This window comes from Ixodes scapularis, unplaced genomic scaffold (assembly GCF_016920785.2).
Source record: "Ixodes scapularis isolate PalLabHiFi unplaced genomic scaffold, ASM1692078v2 PGA_scaffold0__279_contigs__length_252992795, whole genome shotgun sequence".
Classification (NCBI taxonomy): domain Eukaryota; kingdom Metazoa; phylum Arthropoda; class Arachnida; order Ixodida; family Ixodidae; genus Ixodes; species Ixodes scapularis.
Genome location: NW_024609835.1, coordinates 118,527,174 through 118,539,539, shown reverse-complemented (window position 1 = coordinate 118,539,539; position 12,366 = coordinate 118,527,174). Strand labels below are relative to the sequence as shown.

At 46.6% G+C, this 12,366-nt stretch overlaps 1 protein-coding gene across 1 annotated transcript in view; it reads right to left on the bottom strand.

Moving 5' to 3' along the window:
• LOC8043310 (histone-lysine N-methyltransferase 2D) overlaps positions 1-12,366 on the bottom strand; it is a 113,284-nt gene that overhangs the window by 17,435 nt on the left and 83,483 nt on the right. Inside the window, exons 26-30 of the mRNA XM_042289590.1 lie at positions 9,965-10,246; positions 7,361-7,465; positions 6,627-6,736; positions 3,278-3,521; positions 3,075-3,190 (exon numbers count right to left, since the gene is read on the bottom strand). Coding sequence (XP_042145524.1) covers positions 3,075-3,190; positions 3,278-3,521; positions 6,627-6,736; positions 7,361-7,465; positions 9,965-10,246 — 857 coding nt within the window. The remainder of the gene's footprint in view (positions 1-3,074; positions 3,191-3,277; positions 3,522-6,626; positions 6,737-7,360; positions 7,466-9,964; positions 10,247-12,366) is intronic.

Below are 12,366 nucleotides of genomic sequence, written 5' to 3'. Positions count from 1 at the left end.
GGATACCTATCAGCCGACAACTCTGCCGTGGCCTGTTGCAGGGGCTGCAATACTTTTACTACAGCAGCCATTAGTTTCCATTCTTTTGTGCTTAAGTTCTCCACGGAATCCGACTCTGAAAGTTCTGCAGAAATAGGGGCACGCAGTTTCACCAATCTTTCCATCATTGAATGTTCGCTATTCCAACGAGTGGGGACATCCTGGACCACTTCCAGAGCATTCATGTGCATGTCCTTCTGGATCTCGATGAGTCGCCCGCGAGCTCGTGCGCTTCTTTTGTAGTGCCCCACAATGCATCTTGCTTTTGCACAAAGCTGAGAGAAGATAGCAACTTCTTTTTTTGCGTCGTTAATGCACAGTTGCAGCGTGTGGGCAAAGCACTGGAGGCCCAACCACGGCGACCTAGCGACGGCTGAAACAAAATTCCTTGCATTGTCCGTGACGACAAAGATAGGGATGTTGTCAGGAAGATCCCACTCTTCAACGACTGTCCGGAGGAAGCGCAAAACGTTCTCTGCGGTGTGCTCTTCAGGCATTTCCTTGCAGGCTAAAGCGTACACGTGCTGCACGAAGTCTTCATCCAGTACGTGAACGGTCACGCACACGTAACTGTCGCCCGCTCTCGAAGTCCACCCATCAGTTGTTAACGTGTAACACTCGACTGCGCCTTCGAAGATGGCTCGAATACGCTTTTTCAGTTCAGATTTTTTCGCAGCGTACAAGTCTGGAATGACAGTTCTTGAAAACGTTTTCCGCGACGGAACAACATACTCAGGAATCGCATACCTGATCATGTCAATGAAACTTTCGTCTTCAACCACGCTGTACGGCTGGAAGGCACGAGCGATGAACGTGGCGATTTTCTTGGTCATTTCCTTTGCCTTCGGCGCCGTTGGTTGTAGCTTTGGTTTGAAGACGGTAGCCACCGATGACTGAGATGAATTTGGTTTCGTTTCATCTTTTCTTGTGGTCAGGCGCTGGTTCCGCTGACGCTGAACCTGGTAGGCTTTGTACTTGCCAGGATGCCTCTTCAGATGAGTGACCAACGTCGTGGTCGTCCCGGTGGGAGTCTTCAAAATTGATCCACAGGCTTCGCAGCGTGCGGCACCCTTTTCGGAGAGCTTGGAGTAAAAGCTCCAAATCGGGTTGGCGTACGTCGAGCACGAGGCGGTGGACTGAGAATCGCGTTCGCAGGGCTCTGAACAAAGCCGGTCGCGCTCTGAAGAGCACGCCATCGACGCCATTTTGACCGTTGATTTGGCAGAAGTGATGTAGCTGGCGATCGGTCGCCAGGTGTGTACTGAGTTCGGGTGCACGAAATGGTCGGACGCTTGCGCCACCTGGCCGGAAATCAAAGCCCGAGTATTCGGAAAGGTCGAATAATTCAATATTTTCGAATAATTCGATTTTGTCGAATACTTCAATTCGATTCGAGGCGAATGCCGAATAGAACAGAATTCGATGGGCTATTCGGAATAACCGAATATTTGCCCATCCCTACTAAATTCCCATTGGCTGCGACGTGTCATGTGGCTCCATAGCCAACGGCGTCATCGTTGCTAAGGAGCCAGCCGAACTGCTGGCGGCTATGCGCTGGCCTGGCTTTAGGCCCAACGTTAGACCTATTGTTACGCTTTGAGGTCCGACGTCAACCGGTATGCGCAGCTATTTTACATGAGGGGGGGGGAACGTGGGTATGCGCTGACCTGACGTTAGGCCTGACGTTACACTTTCAGGTCTATTGTTGTCAACCGGTACCCGCAGCTAGGGTGACGATGATGATGAGAGGACACGGGACTTTAGCACGCGCCACGCCGAGCTTCGCACTCCCGCCGCTGCCCCACCCACCGGCGCAGCAATCACCAGTGAGCTAAGGTGGCCTACGCGGCGCACCGCTGCACTCCCTGCCGGCGCTGCGATCACTTCTGCTCCTCTCGGCACTGAGGAACATGGCGGTGCCTGAAGCATCTATATTTTCGGCAGTCGCAACCTCGGCAGTAAGCGAAACGTGGCCGTCCACGCCACCAAAGACGAACTAAGGGAGTGGAAGAACGACATTAATGCTTTCGCATTCATAAAAAGTGCTTAGGTGTCCTCGGAATTTTTTCTCCAAATATTAAAATTAGGGGTCAACCTATAAATCGTAACCAAAAAGGCTCGAGGTACACCTAAGCACTTCCTATGATATGTGAATGCAAAAGCACGCATGCCGCTCTTCGCTCCCTTCTTTAATCTGCGGTGTGCAATGCGCTGACCTTGGACGTGGAACGGTGGAGCCGCTGCCTCGTGGACACACAGTGCCATTGGGTGGGCGATCGTTCAAACTGTCGTGTACCTTGCAGCGCAAGGAAGGAACAGACAGCAAGGTAGTTCCCAGCAGAACGATCCCTTTAATTTATTCCATGCACCGTATATATTGCCACATGCCGTACAGCCGATAAGAGGCGAGCGAACGCGGTGATCAGTGATAACACAACAGTGTGATAACACAGTAAGGATGACACCACACAAACTGACGCGCAGCGGCCAATGGGAGCCTCATTGACGCACGCCAGCCAATGGGACCGAACTGTAAAAGGTGCCGTTGGCTAGCTTTGCACGTGATTTCATTAAGGTGCTGTTTTACATGGTTTCAAAGCTGATGACGTCGGCTCGCTCCATGAGACAGATAATGCTTTCGCATTAAAGAGGTCAACCTATAATGGTAAGCAAAATGTCTGAACATGGGCCCAAAGCAGGGAAGGTTGATGCAAGCGGCGCAATGTGAGGCTTCTGGTTGACGCAATTCTTATATGACCTCATTAGAAATTGAAGAGACTCATTCTCTCTTGTCACAACGGCAGCAATCCTGCCATTTTGAAGCGTCTCCTTATAATGTTTAGCTTCTCACTTGCAAAATCGCAATGATGGCCTTGACTTGCTGCACAAGCTGACACCGGTGAAAGGGTTGACCTATATTCGAATACATTTTTAATATTGTGAGCAAGTTTTTAGTAAGGAATCGACCCACACTTAGCGAAATAAGGTATAGTGGTATTCAATTCCAAAACGCCACGTTGCACAGCAGTGCTCACCTGGCGACTTGTTTGTGCTCGTCACGGTTTATGTATACCCTCCGGAAGACGGCCACAGACTCGAGGACATTCTCGAGGTTCGGGACACGAGGCGTGTGCTGGGGACACAGGATGGTCTGCGAGAAAAGCCACGGATTCAGATCGGTGCCCTCCGTAACTCTGCAGGAGGCAGAGGGGGGGGGGGGAAGGGGAGCCTTCCTTGCCTTGTCCTTGAAGAAGGAGCAGCCATCCTTGGCGGCACAGGGGAAGTGGTAGGCGGCGGTGCAGCGCAGCCGGAAGCAGCGCAGCGAAGCCCCCGTGCGTTGGCAGCAGCAGCAGGTGAGCAGCACGGCGCGGCGGCAGGCCGACGCCACGTTCATCAGGGCCCCGTTGACCGTCTCGTACACCTCCTGGGACCACAGGGCGCAGTTCAGGTGCACCCACATGTCCACGTCCAGGTTCAGCAGCCTGAGCGAGAAGACCCCCGGTGTAGTGGCATCAAGAGGAGCCGGGGCAGGAGTGAGAGATGTTTCCACGGGGTGCAGCAAAGGAATTCGGGACAAACGTTTGTCCCAAGGTAATTGTCCTTCCTCTATGTCTCGGCTCTTGTTGCGCGTCACTCGTATTTTGTTACTCTTCTCGGTATCGAAAAAACAACCTACACTTTCCGAGTGCGACGGCGAGCAACATAATTTCTTTTGCCCGAGCAACAAGTAATGAATGCGGCGAGAAGGAAGTCCAGACGAACGTCTGCTTTAGAGTGCTTGTCTCTCCCCTTTGTCTCGGCTTTCTTTTGCGCTCGTCGCCGCAATGAAATGCCGAGGCCAGGAGCAATAGTCAAATCATTTGCACACTTCTGCATGGTTGAAGGGAATGTCGCTACAATACGTTTTTTTTTTAATAGAAAAATGATAAAACTAGATAAAAATAATGAATGTGGAAGCCCCTGAAGCAGGGAGTGAATGAAGAAGTCTCAGCCGGATGAGCCGAAATCTGTTGCACTCTTCCCAATATGTAATATAAAATTATAAAACAACAAAAAAATTTTGAAATGGTACGGTAAAAGCCCATTCATTAAAATTTTACAAGGATGTCAAAAAAAGTTTTATTTGGACACACGAAAGTCGAAGAAAAAGGGCTACCGTATTTAATCAAATATAAGTCAACCTTTTTTTTTTTTTTTTTCGGAAATGTCAAAAATTAAAGGTCGACCTATAATCGTGATTAAAGAATTTTTACCTACATTCGCTATCAAATTTTGCGACCCTACCGAGGGCATGAAGCTATCGAATCACCGAGCCGGCGTTGCCGTAGAGCCGCGCCGCTTCTGGTTTCAAAAAGCTTCTGGTGCACGAAAACAACTGAAACAGCAGCAACCGACAACCAACCAACCCCCCCACCCCCCCCGCTATGGCCGCCGCTGGCGCACATCCCTCCGGCGTCGGGTTTCACCATCGGGTTCGCCATCGCACCTGTAGCGTTCCTTTTGCTGGGGAAGGGGAGGGAGAGGACCGCGATGCGCCATGCACCTTACCCTCCATTCCTCTCCCTTGCAAAGGTGCACAAAAAAAAAAGGGGGGGGGTTATTTTAGCTTGTTGCTTGCGGCGGCATGCGTGTTGCTCACGGCGACTCCGGCGTTGCTCGCGTATTTGTATTTGGTCTTTCGTTGCTTCGCCCGTGTCCACCTTCTTTTGTTTCGTCTTGCGCAGTGTCATTTCACAAGGTGTCGGTGAGGTATTGTTGCGAATTTGCGAGGATGTCTACCAAGCTGACGAAACTTCGGACGACGATGACATGTCCGGAAGTTCTGACGATGATTAAGTTTTTGGCATCGCCCTGCGATTTAGCCGAGAGTGCTGTAAATAAAGGTTTGTTTCTTTCTCCTGCCCTTACTTTCCCCTGTTCCTAAAAAAAAAAAAAAAAAGAAGGTCAACCCATATTCGAATTATTTTGTTTTTATTCTCGGGGGGGTTCAATAAATAGGGGCTGACCTATTTTCGGGTAAATACGATATATTCGGCACCGGATAAACCTGGCAATGCTCTGAAGTGCCACCTTTTATTAGCCAAAAAGACCCGTAATCACCTTCTACTTCTTTTTTCGAGAGTAACGGTCATTATTTCAGAAGGCAAGGCAGACAACAAAACGCACACGTGTTTTCTCCTCTTCCTGGAAGCTGATAGGGCACCAAAGGCAACAACCACAACCTAGATTGTGTTCCCAGCTTTAAAACATGCTCTTCTCGCAAGAACGCTAATTAAGCAAGAGCACGTCCCAAAGCCACCACCGTGTGCATGTGGCCTTCCCTCCCCCAAAAGCTTACTAGAGAACAAGTGCAGCACACGCACCGCCGCGAGGGGCATCACGTGTGTCGACGACATGCTCTTGGGGATCTCATGGTCCTTGCGGATCCTAAACTTGCTCGCCTTCCCTGTGTTGACTTCTTCAAACAGATACTCTAGTCTTTCCTCGAGGGTATGGCGCGGTACTTTTCTCAAACCGATCGCAACATCGTGAAACGGCAGGGTAGCGCAGCTCGTAGCTTAGGACTGCCTGCAACGTACCTCAGACTTGGATGACAACGAAAGAAAAGTGCAGCTCTTAGTGATAAATAAATTAATGGACAAGGATAAACCCTGTGAATCGGGAGGGGGGGGGATTTGTACTATGTAGCACTAGGTAGCATGGCCAGTGCAGCCGTGCAAGGCAGCATGCAGTTTGAATTGTCGGTAAGAGAGCCGATTCGTGGGATAATTATTGAGCCTGTTAATACATAGACTTTTACGGGGCATGGTCAGACCATGGCAGCTGGCTAAACTATTCAAATATTAAAATTAATGAGGTTACAGCATCCAGCTGTACTGAATCTACTCTTCAAAGCACGAGAAACTAAGCACAAATTTCCTCGTTTCATTCCCTGATATTATATTTGAAAACACGAGCAATTATATCTGAAAACACGGTAAAAACAATAAACGCGTGTGACAAAGGACAGGACCTACTCCTTTAAACCCTTTGTAGTATTCGTGTTTCTATATAACACGCCACATTCAACTACAAACTTTACCGTTCGCATTCCATTCTCTCGCACTTCTCGAGAAGCTTACGCTCTCGGCTCTCATCAAAAGCGTGGTGTCCGGAACAGGTCTTCAACCGGTACGTTTAGCGTTCTGTACCACCCACGCACCAAAAATGGTTCCCAAGTAGCTACAAATCACGTCACAAATCCCCTGCACGTCATGCCGTCGGAGGTTGGCGTCCCAGCAGTCGGTCGTACGAGTTCTCGCAAAAGAGACGAGCGAACTCGAGTGTCGCCGTCATCACGGTGTCCCAACTCATAGCTGCCGAAACTTTTGTGCACTGTCACGCCAGAGAGGGGCCTACAGAAGAACAGGCATCTGCCACATCCGTCCCCGCCGCCACATCACTGTCGGGATTGCAACGAGCAACGGCACGAAACAAATGTGACGTCGTCTGGCGGAAATCGAGGGGCCGCTAACGAGGACGCGGTAAGTAAGCCGGTGGAAGACGCGCTAGGCACCGCATCAAGTGCATCCAAGAGGGAAACCCACCTGGCCGGCCCATTTGTTTCTCCATCTCCAACGACGTGGCACAGAATGCACCTCCTCGTGTCTTCGACTGGCTTATCCGGCTTTACACATATATCTTGAGCATCTAACAGCTGCAAAGGGAAGAAACCCAAGCGTGAGATTCAAAGCATTACACCAGGGAAAGCGGTGCACCGTCCTCCCTGGACTGAGAAAAAGATTGCACGAAAGCAATACGCTGAATCCACATTTAAATGTAAGTCACAACAGTTGTCGCGGCTCGCTCGGTAAATAAACTGTGGTTGTGAAATTGTTACACAGGAGCAGAACAGGAACAGACGTCAGGAGGAAAACTGTCCGACCCACGAAGAAATATACTCCCTGGATTTCCACTAAACCAATTAGTGGAACTAATAAGGCAGTGTGAATTCTGTGTCTTCTGTCTGAAAATCGAATTTTGCAGACCATTATTTTGATCTTCGTACATTTGTATGCCTCTACTTTTTAACCAGCTGATGCCTACCAGACTTCTGCATATCATGCGAGTGGAGTCGAATAACTAATGCTTATGTTGTTCTATCAAGATGAATTGTTTTACTAAGCAACAATGGTACCGCTCCGAAAGGAAAAGTTGCGTTACTTTTACTTTTTTTTTTTCTCCATAGTTGAGATAAATTGTGCTTTTTGTAACGTGCAACATTGGTTACACCGGGGCTTTATAAATCTTCCCAATGTGAGGACGAAAAGGCAAATCTCACCCGGGCAACTTCCTCTTCTGACGGGGGCTCATACTTCGTACAGCCCACAAAATCGACAGACCACAACTTCCACCGGACATCCTTCCACTTTTTCAGAGTAGGTTCCTAGAAAAAGAAAAGAAGAAATGAGTACCTTGTCCCAAACAGACTTTCACACTTTTGCCTTTCCAAAACATTTAATTATTTGGATGCCCAAGTAGAAAACTGGGGCATTTTGTACTTGCGCCTGTACTCGAGAGGTCAAATTTCAGAAGTTACTCGCAGTCATTTCAAACAGTGATTGTATTCACATGCAAAAATCGTGAGCGCAAGGTTTAAAAAATGTGGCTCTTTTTAGACTAAGTATTTACTCGAGCCTGATGCTACTACTAAAGCAAATTCCTTCGACATGTTTCATTCGTCACAACTTTGACGGTCAAGACGAATAACGGCAGCAATATGTCCTCGGTGCACTGTTCACTTCCCCTGGTGTCTCGTGCAGCCGAATGCTCGAGAGATTAGCTCACTTACCAAGATTTGCTGCACCACAGTCAAGACTACCTAGCCCACAAAACCTGCCCTTGAAAAAGCCGCCAGTTCGGCCAGTGCATAACACCGATGCAAAAGAATGCAAATCCCTCTTCATTCGAAACACCTTGTATCACTAGTCTCCCGAGCCAACTCCAAATAATTAAAAAGCATGTCTAAGCAAGCCCTAATTAGAGACCCAACTCAGCTTCTTCTTAAGGGGAGACACTACCCAGAAAAATTTCTGCAAAAAAGGTTGATTTTGAAAAATGCCATATTTGCATCCACCAACATGTAGAGTATATGCATGAGGTTTCATTAGTTTACACTGCATAGTTCATTCCTTATAAATTATTTTCGGTTCACCAATGCTAAAGAAAAGGTAGGGTTGGAACGCTTTGAATGCATTTTCCTCCGTTCCACTTTTTGGCATAAATTTCACTTTAGGAAAACTATTGTTTGTTAATGGAACAAGAGGAAAGACTCACTCATTGTTTTTCCTAACTGGAATTTTATGGGCAATGCAATTGTGGAATTGTTTTTTTTTTACTTTGTGGATGTCTTTTATAAAAAATGTTAAGATTTTGTTGACAACATAAAAAGCAAAAAATTTATTTAATTTTTCACTGTGATGTTTGCCTAAAATAAACAACTTTTTGGAAATTTTGTTTTCACAGTTGCACTCTCCAGGCATTCTGCTGCAGATCTAGAGTAGAAAAATGTTGGGTATTACATTAGTTTTTTAACGATTGTTTTTCTAAGCAAAGTCGGTGTGTTCCTGATAAAAACAACTATAAATTATTTTACAATTCATGTACTCAGATGAAACTTTGCACTGCATTCTGCCTTGAAAATGCCAGTATATGCTGTAAATGTCATTCATATTAAGCCAAAGGTTCAAAAGTGGACCCTCTTGGGTAGTGTCCCCCCTTAAAGAGGCCCTGCAACAACTTTTTGAATGGTTTTTAAAATGCACCGATCCTGAGCGCACTGAACGTAGTAACTTAATGAAACTTTTCTTTTCTCAAATTTCGTTTTATTTTAAAAGTTCTAGGCAAATTAGAATTACAAAAACAAGCAAAAAATAACCTCCTTCATGACGTCGTAGGTCCTGGCTTGAGTGGCCTAGAGAGGGGTAGTGAGCTCATCGAGCGCTCACGGCTGCCGCACTCCGTGTCGACGGCTCGAGAGGGCGCCACTAAAGCACGCGTCGGATAGGCTGCATGAAGCGGGCGGCCAGGGCGGCTCGCATTGCATTTGCTGCACGATTAAAGACTAATTCGGCATAACACTTCATTGGCCACAAACGACAGTAAACACGGAGTAAAGATCAGTTCAGAACGGGAGCTACTTCGCGCTGCCATACCACCAAATGGCAAAATCGCTAGCCAAGCCTGTGCCGAAAGCCTTCAGAACGCTCGGGACTGGTCGGATCCTCGAGCCGGTATATGACCGCAGCGCCGCTGCATACATCCAGGACGGGTCATTCCTTGTTTCCGTACTTTGTAAACTGTATTTGTTTCTTATCTAATCTAAAATACTGAACAAAAACTACTTTCATACATAATTAAAACGGTTCGCAACACTTATATTTTATATCTCAACTAAAAAAAAAGATTTTAGCGGTTCTGACCAGTAGTAAGCTCAGGACCAAAGACGTCACATATCGCGCTTTCGGCAATGCAAGTTGCTCTCGTAGGTGGAGAAGGTTTCCGCGTCGTCCGGTTAAAATATGACGCGCTGATATTTAGTTACTCTCTCCGTGCCCGCTGGCTTGCCCAAACCCCAAGAGACGTGGAAACCGCAAAAAAAGGTATACGCTTAAATATGATTGCAGGGCCCCTTCAAAAGTGACTGTGGAGATGGCCGTTAAATAACATCATTTCCGTTTTTTTTTTTTTTTTTTCGTCAACAGCCGTTATCAGAGCCACCTGTGAAGAAGAAGCCAAGCAGGTTTCGGAAGGTTGGGTCCCTCATTAGGGCCTGGCTCCCCATTTTTAATTATGCTTCCCCCAACCTGATTGATTTCTGTCGAATTTTGGCGTTCAAGCTACGTGCTTGTCGTGCACACTTGTGGTGTGAGGCAGGGAGGCCCACCTGCTCCCGGTGGAGTGCCAGGGAGTGCTTGGGCGCCCTCTTCCGGAGCTCCTCGCTGGCGGGACTCCCCTCGAGGTCGCCCAGCAGCCTTCCCTCCTCCTCCTCTTCCTCCTCCTCCCCCTCTTCTTCCTTGGGCGCCGGAGAGGCCTCGTCTTCTTCGCCCAGCGCCCGCACGACCTCTCTGGCCGCCGCCACTCCTCTTGCCAGCCGGTCGCGGGAGCTGTCCGGCGCCTCTCGGCACGAGTGGTCGCCTCTGCCGGCGTGGCACACCACCGTAGCTTCCTGCTCCACACCCAAGGCGGCACCCCGTTAGGCCTGGGGTTTTCAAACTGGGTACCCAGAAACCCAGAGGAAGAACCCTCAGGGGTTGCTTCAAGAACCCCTAGGGGTTCACCCAAAAACCCTTAAGGGTCCACCAAGCTCCAAACTTTCCTTCGGCGTTCCTCCCCCTAAGTGTTCTCCTCGCTTAAGCACTATTCCAGAAGATCGGAGCCTCCCACCAATACATAACTATGTTGGAAATATTCTCTGGTATGTGCATACTTCTTTACAAGGTTTCTGCAGTGCAAGGTTTCTGCGGCACTTTATTGCATCAGTGCCGAAGCCAAGAAGAGTTCCTCAACTGCTATTCAAGAGAGGTTTAGGAACTTTCACTGGCTCCATCTGAAACGGTGGTGCACAAAGAGGAGAATAGAAAGAAAAAGAAAAAGGCATTATGCTTTCATCCCTTATTTTAGTCGCAACTCTCACCGCCAATCAAAATTGTCTGGACGATTAACGTGCAACGGCAGCAAGTGGTTTGAATTCACATGCCCGAGTGATCGAAATTTTGTCTGATAAGAGTGAAATGAAACCTAGAACACAAGTTCATGTGAGAGAAAAGCAAGCAAGAATAGAGTAAAATCTATTCTCCACGACATGGGAAGTATGAATCTCACATAGTTGTACCTCTATTGTTGAAAGGTGTGAATTCAATGAGGACACGTCACTATGTCGAGCAAAAGCATTTCCCAAGCTTGAACAAATGAGTCGGGAAAGTAAAAGGGATTAGGAACAAATGCCAAAAAAAAAAAAGAGAAGAGAGTGAAACAGCAGCCAAGGAATCGCCAACAGATAGAAACAGACTCCGTGTCTTAGTCAAATATTAGCTGCCATGCTTAAGCCTTTCCAAGGGGTTCCTTTCCAAGAACAGAAAGCCATGGGAGGTGTAACTAAAAAAGGATTTGAATCAGATGCTAAAACTTTCTCTTGCTGTCACTTTTTTCTTTCTCTTCCAGGTGTGACGTATCCAAGTTTTCGCCTCAGTCTCAGGTGATTCATCAAGATGGTAAATATACATTAGCTCGCCTGCTCTCTCACCGTGAAAAAAGATGTTGAATCAGTTGCATGTATAGCCTTGCAGTTTTGGGTAAGCAAACTGAACATGCTAAACAACAGTTTGCATGCATTATCTTTAGCTTGCTCCCACTGCGGTTTGAGTTCATTCACGTCACTTTTGCCATACTAGTAACCTGATAAACAACTCGATGGCCACATTTCTATATGTAACCATTATTTATGAGACAATAATAGCACCTTGTGTCAAGAAGGTATACTTCAGAAGCCTGGAATATTGTTTCTAAGTGAAAAATTGGAGGCAAAACCGTGCAGCAAGTTAGTGGGAGGTTAATCGATGCATATTTTGTTAGTTTCCTCCGATTTACAGAATTCTGTTAATCAAAATAAGTGTGCAGGATCGATAAACACTTGGCAAATATGAATTACTAGTTTAACAACAACATCTCTTTCAAAACTCCTCCTCTATGTAGTAGCATTTAATTGTATCACCATGCCACTCTAAGACATACCAGCTTAAATATTATATTGGAGAAAATATAACTTACAATATTTATGTAAATTAATAAAAAGAAAATTTATGTTAATAATTTATGAAGTGCAACATGACAAATATGCAGTTGGCATGAGTGAAGCGACAGATCCACTTCAGAAAAGAATATATACTCAGACCGATTTTAGCAAAACAACAAAACCATACAAAAATATGGCAAGAGAGAAGGAGTAAACACAAAACTAATAATTATCCTCATTACTGTGCAAGCCCATGGAAAGTAAAAAAAAATACAAGAGAGAAAGGTTGATTGTTCAAATAGCAAGGTGCATGCATATTAGCTCCATTCATAATGCAGGTATGTATCACCATGCATTATCACCACCAATCAGGGACCGGGAATTCAATTAATTTCACTACATTTTATACATTTTAAACTGAAAAAGTAAGCCAAAGCTGGGAATGATGCACACACATGCAACAAGTGCAGAAAATGACCAATTTTTTCGAGAAAAATTCCCAGATCAAAGAAGAGACACAATTTTAAAGACTTTCATTGCCAAAAGATTACATT